This window comes from Rhinatrema bivittatum, chromosome 15, assembly GCF_901001135.1.
Source record: "Rhinatrema bivittatum chromosome 15, aRhiBiv1.1, whole genome shotgun sequence".
NCBI classification, from domain to species: Eukaryota; Metazoa; Chordata; class Amphibia; order Gymnophiona; family Rhinatrematidae; genus Rhinatrema; species Rhinatrema bivittatum.
The window spans coordinates 75083911-75095163 of NC_042629.1; the positions used below are offsets into that span (position 1 = coordinate 75083911).

The 11253-nt window shown below is 47.0% G+C and overlaps 1 protein-coding gene across 1 annotated transcript in view; it reads right to left on the minus strand.

Annotated features, from left to right (window-relative positions):
• The window catches only part of TMEM88B (transmembrane protein 88B), a 57440-nt gene extending 46471 nt beyond the window's left edge, over positions 1-10969 (minus strand). The window contains exon 1 of the mRNA XM_029577819.1: positions 10430-10969. Within this exon, the coding sequence (XP_029433679.1) occupies positions 10430-10687 (258 nt within the window). The 5' untranslated portion in view covers positions 10688-10969. The remainder of the gene's footprint in view (positions 1-10429) is intronic.
• Positions 10970-11253: the final 284 nt, after the last annotated feature.

Sequence of the window (11253 nt, forward strand, 5' to 3'; positions counted from 1 at the left end):
AATCCCCAACCCTCAGAAGACTCTGCCATTCAGGTGCTCAGGGTTCCTGTTCAGTGCCATAGCTCACTATATTTTTTAGGGTCTCTGATGACATTTCAGTGCTTTTCGAAATGGGTTGTATAAAATATGCATAACTAAGTTGTACCCAAATGGGCATGGGATAAACTCTAACGGCCGGATTTTAAATGCCCTGCGCGCGTAAATCCGGCCGGATTTACGCGCGCAGGTCCCTCATGCGCCTATTTTGCATAGGCCGCTGGCACGCGCAGAGCCCCGGGGCTTCATAAAAGGGGCGTGTTGGGGGCATGTCAGGGGCGTTCCGAAAATGACGTGGCGTTTCGGGGGCGTGACACGGCGTTTCGGGGGCGGGCCCGGGGGCATGGCGTCGGCCCGGGGGAGTGGTCGAGGCCTCCGGACCAGCTCCTGGGTCGGGTGATGGCGCGCAAGCAGCTTGCTGGCGCGCACAAATTTACATCTGCTTTCAGCAGGCGTAAATCTGCCAACAAAGGTAAGGGGGAGGGTTTAGATAGGGCCGGGGGGGGGGTGGGTTAGGTAGGGGAAGGGAACAGGCAGCACGCGCTGGGCTCAGCGCGCGCAGGTTGCAGAAATGTGCACCCCCTTGCGCGCGCCGACCCCGGATTTTATAAGATACGCACGGCTACGCGCGTATCTTATAAAATCCAGCATACTTTTGTTCGCGCCTGGTGCGCGAACAAAAGTATGCGCTCGCGCAAAATTATAAAATCTACCCCTAAGGATCCTAAAGGCTCGTGGATGATAATAAAGAAAAGGGTGCATGGGGGTAACCTGCACAGAGCGGCAGTTACTGCCCTTAATCAGAAGGCATGGGGATTACTACCCTTAACCAATTAGCCTTGATGTTTTTGACACAATTGCAACAACGCTCTCTGCTTTGTCAGCAAGGGTGGGGGGTATTCAATTCTGAATACAGCCAATGCTGGGCCCTGACTTTTTTATGGTCTGGGGTACTGATACGCAGACATTAGGGACAAAGCTCGGGGCTGCTTCTGTGGCCAAGTCCAAAAGCAAAGCGCGTTCAAGCAGCGGCACTGTCTGAAATATCAGGAAGGCTGCTCACCCTGTGAAAACGTTGCTAGCAGTAGTTTAGTTACGGGTTTGACAGTTGCTTGGTTTGGATTGTAAACATATTACCACCCTTATCATAAGGCTTGGTGGCAAGATGCACAGCGCAGCAGTTATCACCATAAGAAGCTTGCTGGGCAGACAGGATGGACCGTTTCATCTTTCTCTGACGAGAATACTAAGTTACTGTGTAAATCTCCCTTACTCATGGGCTAGGATAAGAGGCTGAAGGGGAGAATCCCCGCACAGAGAGGGTGAGGGATCAATGAGGGGCCTCTCAGAGCAGGTAACAGAAGTCAGAAGAGAAAGGGGGAGCTGAGAGCGCAGCATGAGAGCACTGCTGGGGACATTTGGCCTCCGGCTCCCAGCACAAGTGAGAAATATAGGAAAAAGCAAAGATTCATTAAAGTTTTCCTGCATGTGAAATCTTGTCTTCCCTAGCACGGGGGAGGGGGAGGGGGGAGTCATTAGTTGTGCTGAGAGGACTGGAGTGGAAGGCATCATTAATCTGATGGGGTAAAGGGCTCCGGGTGCAATCTGCATTACAGGCAGGGAGGGGGCACAGCTCTCTCCTGCGCTGCAGCCAGGGCTGTAAATGAGACCCAGCTTAACATATTCCCCATGGACACGAACGGGAGGAAATCTCAGTACTTCTGGCCCTGGAATGGTGCAGATGTCAGGGCTGGAATTAGAGCCCACACGGGAGGAAAGCTAAGGAGAGCTGGGATTTGCTTGGCTTCAGTTTTAAGCTGTCGCTGATATACTTTTAAGGAAGCAAGTAGCACAAGTGCCCTGCTCCAATCTTTTCTCTGCCAGTCGGAGCGGGCACATGGCACATGGAAGTGGGCAGCTGGATCAATCTGGACGTTCCCAGAGGGAGATGCACTCTCCAGGCAGGTGAAGGTGTCTGATCTCAGGACAAGATGGGACAGATGGACAGCCTGACGTTCAGGAGTCACACAGAACTTGGATAGTTTCTAGGGGTGAACACTAAATATATATATATATATATTTCATTTTGGTTTTTATTCAAGGGTGGGAGTTTAATTTCATTTGTTGTTTTTGTTTGTCTCATTTATTTGAAATGAAAAGGAAAAAATTGTAAAAAGAAATCAAAAGGAAACTAAAGGATCAGGTTCCACACCAAAACAAAACTCAGCACTGCCAAAATGTAAAAATTGAAACCCCTGACCCTTCCCCTATGTCCCCTCCCCCCAATCTGCTGCTTTCTTTCCATGGATGCTTCTTACCCCTTCAGTGGGATCTGCAAAGTCTAAATGGGACTCCGAGGCTGGCACCAGTTTGTTTTATGGTCATGCAAAAAAGGCGCCCACCTCAGCACCAACTGGTGCCGCTTTCAAATCATCACCTGGGAATCGCCCCTGCCCCATTTGAACAGAGACCCCAAGGAATGGGTAAGAAGTGTCTGCAGGGTGGAGGGGGTCTCGGTTTTTTTAAATGTTGGCAGTGCTGTGTTTTTTTGAGGTGGCAGCGGTGGGAGACCGGGCTGGGATGGGCGCCTGCTATTTTTCAAAGAGAATGAAAAACTTGATGAATTTCGTTGGGGGCGTCATTTCGTTTCATTGTAAAACAAGGCGTAAGGAAACAGGCTGCTTTGTTGCATTTTTCTTGTCATTTCAAAATGAATGCAGCTGCATCCTCTTTTACAGACGCACAGGCTGAGCATTGGTACCTGCGTGCTCTGTACACTTCAGGGCAATTTTCAGACCGTTCACACTGGAACAAAATCTGTGGCTACGTTTTAGCTACATTCTCTGCACCAATTTTCAAAGACCAAGGATGCACTTACTTTCCCTTTGAAACTTGTTATGAGTACAAAGTACTGGTGAACTTTTATACTGGCTTTTTACTCTCTGTGCATGGAAAATAATGCACAGAGAGTAAAAATTGCAACTTAAGTGGATTATTTTCTAAAACCTCCCAAAATGCATCTCAGGAATGCCTGCCCTAAATGTGATTAAAAATGTGGGCATTGTGGAACATGCAGGCACTTTTAAGTGGATTGAGAGAGGCTTGAAAGTTGTCCTCTAAAGGCTTTGCCCTGGTGTTTTCACCATTAAAGACAATGGGATATTTTCACTGATAAGTTCTGTGCAATTCTTTTCACCACAGCAACACTGGGGTAAATCTTCAGTAAGTGAACCCTGAGGTGGACTTGGTTGCTTCCCCAGCTTGAAGTTGGCCATAACATCAAATATTGTCAGGTTTCTTATTTAAACTCCCCATAGGCAAAAAAAAAAAAAGCCCTTGCTTTTTCTATTGCTACTAATCATTGATTCTTTAGCGCTACCAGACACAAGAACTAGTCATCAGTTTACTGGACGTTCCCGGAAAGACTGAAACCCAAGCCCCCCTCACCCTTCACATAAATCTGTTTCTTCTGGAGTTGAAAGTCTATGGGAATGGCACTGAATGTTCTGGACATCATCCAGTTACTGATGGACAGACAGCTCCTTACATGTGCCATTTTTAGTTTTACAAGGAACTGTAAAAATAGACAAAAATAGCTGTGATTTCAAGAACTTAACAGTGAGCTGGTTGCTTTGCTTTCTGCACAGTACAGAACATGATGAAATTAAAATAAACATTAAAAGGTCATACAGATTTTTGGGCTGAGTTGGGATGCGCTGAGTTAAATTACCATATATATATAGATAGATAGATAGATAGATAGATAGATAGATATTTCTTAAAGAGCTAAGTGAAGCAAGAAATAGCCCAAGCCCTAGGTAATCTCTAGAGCAGGGACAGCTCCCGCCTTCCCTTGCTGGCTGTTTTCCCATCTGTCAGGTTAAGTTTTTCCACCTTTGGCCCCATTCTCCTCCCTTCTATCAGGCTGGGTTTTCCCCCATGCTCATTCACACTGACCTTGGTTTCTCTATTAGTTATTAAGCTGGGTCCTACTACGCAAGTTCAAGACTTGACAAATGGCTCCAAGCTGTAAAAACAGTGTGTGACAAAATGAATCCATGTTACCTTTGGACAGAAGTTACATAATCAGAGCACAAGTCGGTGCTTACCCTGAATGGCCATGGAAGTACTGATATACCTCTATTAATCCTGAGACAATGTAGCCAATGAAAAAACTATTACATAAACTGGGAGTTGCAGTTCCATGAGAAAAACTGGTGTAAGGGATGCTGCAGCTTTATTTGTTTTATCTATTTATTTAATTAGACATGTTAGGTACCGTCATTCGCTGTATAGATCACAACGGTTTACAAAGTGACATTCATAGTTATAACTCAACAGACAAACAACGATGCTTACAGATGTAGAATTCCTGTACAGGCATTAATATCTATCTAGGGAATTTTCTATCACATATTAATAACGGGTCTAGTACTTAAGGCAAGGAGTATGGGGAATTCAAATGATACAAATGATAAGATAATTTTCACATCATTTATTTATTCTCTCATTGGACAATCATCTTTACCTATAAATCTATTTTAATAATCCCAATTCCTATTCCGTGTGAAAAACAGAAAGCAACACAAGAGCTAGCCTGAAGTAGCCAAAGAAGAGGGAAGAACATTGTAGAATGAAAAAAAAAAATAGGAAAAGAAGGCTCACTCTTGTAACACTTTCAGCAAGCAGAGGTTCCCACCTGTCCCAGACTCCCAGTCCTTGGGCTGACCCAGTCTGGGGATGCTGGAAAGGCAGCACCCACAGGTCCTAGGGAAGGCGAGCACCTGCACCTTCAGGCAGGGCTGGTGCAAGGGTCTGTAGCACCCTAGGCAGACCAATGTACCACTGCCCCCTCCCCCCATCTCCCCAAACCCAGTGTGAGTTGAATGTGCCCCTCTGACAGTGCTTCCTCTTGCTCTCTACACCAGGTCACACAGACCTATCAAGCGCTCCGCAACTGTTGTCACTCCTTCACATTTTGATAATGGCGCCCTCATGTATGCCAGCTGCACCCCACCCACTAACGCCACCCTAGGCAGCTGCATAGACCTGCCTAATAGTCGTGCTGACCCTGCCTTCAGGGAAAAGTGCTGCTGCCCAGAAATGAGGCTCTCTCCATGCTGCAGTATGGACTCTTCTAGCCACAGTGGCCTGGCCAATCCCAAGGCTATCTTCTGCTTCACCTGGAAGTCCAAGATGGATGGGGTGAAATGTGTAGCTTTTTCCGAGAAGCACCTAAGGGGGGGCGGGGGAAAGTGAGTGCTTGATCTCACCACCATACTTGGAGCTTCTTCGTTTGCAGCCCCATCAAAATCATTCTGACAAGCAATAACAAAGATCAAACAGGGAACCTCCTGACTTGGTTTGTCTTAGAAGTTGAGATGGGCCAGGTGTGAGAGTTCACTGCCCTTCTACTACAATTTGCTCCTGCACTACAAGGAGATGGAAATGTTTGTGAAAGATGATGGACTACAACTTGTCACACTGGCCTTTTGGATACTAAAAACAACAGAAGCTGACCTGCACAAAGGAACCCATGAGCATCCTAGTAGTAGCCACTTGTACCATGGTGTGGCAAAATATTTATTTATTTATTTATTTTAGGACATTTTAACTCACAGGACCAAAAAAGCTTGCTCCCTATGGGGTACACTGTAACATCTATAATTTAAAACATCAGACATGTGAACAATGCAATATTACCTTAAAAACATCATCATACAATGTGCAATAATAAAAACCTAAGAATGAAAAGCCCCTCACTGTTTAAACATCTGATTCCAGAACTCAATATTTAACAATTACCGAAGGCTAAGTGAAAGAAAGGAGCCTTAACCTCTTTCCCTCATGAGAGGCTTCTAAGAAAACTAAAAAGTCATGGGATAGGAGGCGATGTCCTTTCGTGGATTACAAACTGGTTAAAAGACAGGAAACAGAGAGTAGGATTAAATGGTCAATTTTCTCAGTGGTAAAAGGTAAACAGTGGAGTGCCTCAGGGATCTGTATTGGGACCCTTACTTTTCAATATATTTATAAATGATCTGGAAAGGGGTACACCGAGTGAGATGATAAAATTTGCTGATGATACAAAATTATCCTGAGTAGTTAAATCACAAGCGGATTGTAATAAATTACAGGAGGACCTTGCAAGACCGGAAGATTGGGCATCCAAATGGCAGATAAAATTTAATGTGGACAAGTGCAAGGTGATGCATATAGGGAAAAATAACCCATGCTATAATTACACAATGTTAGGTTCCATATTAGGAGCTACCACCCAGGAAAAAGATCTAGGCATCATAGTGGAAAATACTTTAAAATCATCGGCTCAGTGTGCTGCAGCAGTCAAAAAAGCAAACAGAATGTTAGGAATTATTAGGAAGGGAATGGTGAATAAAATGGAAAATGTCATAATGCCTCTGTATCGCTCCATGGTGAGACCGCATCTTGAATGCTGTGTGGAATTCTGGTCACTGCATCTCAAAAAAGATAATAGGTGTGATGGAGAAGGTACAGAGTAGGGCAACCAAAATGATAAAGGGGATGGAACAGCTCCCCTATGAGGAAAGGTTGAAGAGGTTAGGGCTGTTCAGTTTGGAGACGAGATGACTAAGGAGGGATATGATAGAGGTCTACAAAATCATGAAAGGACTTGAACAAGTTAATGTAAATCAATTATTTACTCTCTCAAATAATAGAAGGACTAGGGTGAACTCCATGAAGTTAGCAAGTAGCTCATTTAAAACAAATTGAAGAAGATTCTTTTTCATTCAGTGCATAGTTAAGCTCTGGAATTCATTGCCAGAGGATGTGGTTACAGCAGTTAGTGTAACTGGGTTTAAAAAAGGTTTGCATAAGTTCCTAGAAGAAAAATCCATAAACTGCTATTAATTAATAAGTATTAGTAGCTTGAGATTTATTTAATGTTTGGGTACTTGCCATGTTCTTATGGCCTGGATTGGCCACTGTTGGAAACAGGATGCTGGGCTTGATGGATCCTTGGTCTGACCCAGTATGGCAATTTCTTATGTTCTAAATAATCATCTTCCAGTAAAAAATCTAAAGGAATAGGACCAGTGACTGAAAAAGTGTGGTGGTAGCTAACAGCTGGAACCAAGTCCCATTTTTCCCTCTGATTGAAGGAACATAAACAGGAAAAGAACTTGTAATCTTAACCTAACATGGTCATTTTCAGTTTGTTTAATTTCATATGAACCAAATTCATAACCAAAGCTGTACCCTGCTGACATAAATCTTGTTTAATAGCCCCATTACTTTAGGGCTGTGATGCTTTGCATCCATAAAACAATATAGTGCTGACTGGTGTCCTTGTAAATGTAATATTTATTTTGGTTTGGTAACTGTACTGAAATTAAACAAACAGTAAAGGAATTGAATCCCTAAAACTCCTTCCTCCCCCGAAATGAAAAAAAAACAAGATGTACGGAGATGACAATCTTGCCTCTGCACATCCTTATGTGGGATATTTACCCATACGCACAGAGCCAATGCTTGGATGAGCAGACAGAGCACCCTGCACCAAGGCATTCAGGCATGCAAGGGGCCTGAAAAGGTAGAGGCTGAAAAGACAACCCTTGTCCACTTCTGGACGTGACCTTGTGCACAGGGCTTACTGAAGCCTAGGGAAATATGTCAGCTCCCAATGACAGAAGGATAATCCTTCTCTTCACCGGGAACCAGCTTGGGTACCACCCAGGCCTGCCTCGCGCTGCTCCAGAGCTTGACCGTCGTTAAGGGGACCCAAGAGAAAGATGAAGAATGAAACCCACCAGAAGGACTGTGCAGGCCTGGTTATTGATACCAGCAGCTTATTGATGTTGCCATATTAATCTACAAGATGTAAATGCTTTCTAAATTTGCCCTACAAAACTGTAAGGATGTGGCTGGAAATGTAATCGGGGGGCTTTTCTTTTTTCCTTTTGTTTGATATGCAGTGGTTGTTGACTTTATGTACTGACTCACGTGTACAGTCTCTTACTTACCCACTGAGAACCATGGATTGAGTGGGCTATACATTTTATCATTAAATAAGTACATTGTTTTCATTTTGTTTTCTATTTTAGTGCTGGCAATTTGCAAATCATGCACCAAAACAGAAAATGAAATGAACTAGAAATGAATTTGCTTGTGGATTTTTTTTTTCATTTCATTGGAAATGACGTGAAATGGAAGAGTCAGTTTCGGTGCATTTTTCATGTCGTGTCATAAAGAACGCGCATCCTTCTATGTGGTTTGATTTTCTCTGATACTCTGACACTACGCAGGAGATGAGTAAAAAATACAGGTGCCAACCTTCAGCACGCAATGTTTTAGTAAAGTGCTAAGAAATGATCTAACTCCCAGTGCAGCATAATCTGTGTTGCAAAATCTTTATTATTAAATCAGCAATATTTATTTTGTTTCAAAAACATGTTCAGCCTTTTTTGGCTGAGATGAAGTGCAAGATCTGAATCGTAAACTGAGGGTGGTCCCTGACTGTAGGGGCGAGGCGGGCACCGTCCTACCTCTCATATGGGACTGTGCTGTTTTGGGGTCCTGGCGAGAGCCTTCTGCTGCTCCGGAGATGTCAGGAGGCACAGGCGTGCTTATTCCTGCCTCTCTGGTTTGAGCCTCCTGCTTTGGAGGAGAAGGAGAACCTGCACCCTCTTACATTGGCTTTCCGCGCACGGGCGCAGTGGGTTTGGGCTGTGAGCTGAAACTCCTGTGGTAGCTGGGTCTGCCGGTGCCAGGCTGATTAGGTTCTGGTGTTTGGGGTACGGGACAAGGACATACAGCAAGCTGGTGATATAGATGAAGATGAAAGGCTCAGTAAATAACAATGAATGTATCTATTAATGGTGCCCCTGTGATTATTCACTCATTCTGTAGGATAAAGCTTTACACTCGAAGGCTCTGGGACTGCAGCTAATTCATCAGGATAGGACCAACAATTGTGTAAATTGGAAAAAAAAAAAAAAAAAGAGCAGGGTATTTGTTGCTCATCCCTTGCCTTTTCCCTTCCAGGAGAGAAGATGATGACTGTTATTATAAGTCATTATTTCTCATTTGAGTCTAGTTCTGATGGAAATTTCTGCCTAGGAGGGCAGGCAGATTTATCTTTCATCTTCAAGGATCTCGGGCTCTGAAAAGCACAGGCAATGCCCTGCTCCTGCACAGAGGTGAGCAGTGAAAGAGATGCCCCGTGCGCGGCTATACCCTGGGGCAGAATCTGGGCAGCCTGGCATGCAGTGCTGCTGGGTGACCTGTAACAGTCTGTGCTTTACTTCCCCAAGAGCTGCCAGGTAGGAGAACCTGTACCTAAACATCTGTCCCATCATCAGGAAACTTGGAAGAGCAGATGACGTTAGCCATTCCCGCACACACACAAAGCCTGGCACTATACTTACTGAAATGCCCACAGATACACACACACACACACACAAAGCCTGGCACTATATTTACTGAAATGCCCACAGATACACACACACACACACAAAGCCTGGCACTACACTTACTGAAATGCCCACAGATACACACACACACACACAAAGCCTGGCACTACACTTACTGAAATGCCCACAGATACACACACACACACACACACAAAGCCTGGCACTACACTTACTGAAATGCCCACAGATACACACACACACACACACACACACAAAGCCTGGCACTACACTTACTGAAATGCCCACAGATACACACACACACACACACACACACACACACACAAAGCCTGGCACTACACTTACTGAAATGCCCACAGATGCGCACACACACACACACACACACACACACAAAGCCTGGCACTACACTTACTGAAATGCCCACAGATGCACACACACACACACACACACACACACAAAGCCTGGCACTACACTTACTGAAATGCCCACAGATGCACACACACACACACACACACACACACACACACAAAGCCTGGCACTACACTTACTGAAATGCCCACAGATGCACACACACACACACAAAGCCTGGCACTACACTTACTGAAATGCCCACAGATGCACACACAGACCCCTTGCACGGATCTCCCTTGACAAACACACAACCATCACAGGGCTCCGTCATTAAGAAACAATTTGATATCCCAACCTTCACAGGTGCACTCCTGGCCACCCTGAGTTCAGAGGAGGTGGGCAGGGTTCATCCTGCTCGTGACCTTCAGCTCAGGGAAGGGGAAGGGGTAACATTGGGACGAGTCCCCCCTACCCCTGCAAGGTTTAGCAGCCGCTCCTTCCGCTCCCCCGTTACCGGCGCAGCCCTGAGACGCCCTGTAGCCTTCCTGCCCGCCTGCTCGCCCTGGCAATCCACGGGAACTAGAGCTAGCGCTAGGGCAGGGGGGGGGGGGGGGGGGCTCCGCTGCACTTACCCTGGAGTGGCACTGAAAGCCGAAGTACACCACCACGACCGTGGGCAGCAGCACCACCGTGAAGACGGTGCCCATGACGAGAAAGTTCAGCAGCAGGACCAGCAGGTTGGCGGCGGTGACCAGCAGGCTCCAAGCCCAGCAGCTGCCCGGGCTGCGGCGCTCCAGGGGGAGCAGCTGCTCCTCCAGGCTGTAGGCTGGGGGGCCGGGGATCATGCGGGAGGTGTCCGCCTCCAGGTCTTCGATGTCCGGCTCGGCCATGGCCAGGCAAGTCCCCTGCCCTAGCGTCCGGGGCGCGGGCAGCGGCTGAAGGCAGCGCGGAGCTGCGGGAGGGCTGCGCCGCTGCCGGCAGAGTCCACGGAGCCTCGCCCCTGGCCCCGGGGGAGGAGATCGACTCCCGGCTCACGGGTCCTGGCCGTGCAACTTTCCTCCATCCCTCCCCATCCTGGGGGGGTGCACGGGACTCCCGGTCCCTGCCGGCAGGGTCAGGCAGGCTGTGCACTTGCACTCTCCCAGCGCTGGATGTGTGAGGCTGCATCAGACGGCTCTCCCCCCACCTCCCCTCCCCTCCCCTCCCCTCCCCCTCCGACTGCGTCGGCTCCAGCCCTGAGCAGGCTCCGCGGCACCTGGGTCCCACTCCCCGCTCTCAGCTCCCCCGGGGGACCCTGCAAACAAGCAGAGCTGCCGCCTTGCACCCCGGAACCAGGCACGGCCCCTGCCTGCCACCTGCACGCGCTCTTCGGATGCGCGTGGGCACGGTTCATCTAGCAGCACCTCTTGTGCTATGATCCTGCACTGTTAATAACAAAAGTTTTCCGATTGCAAGC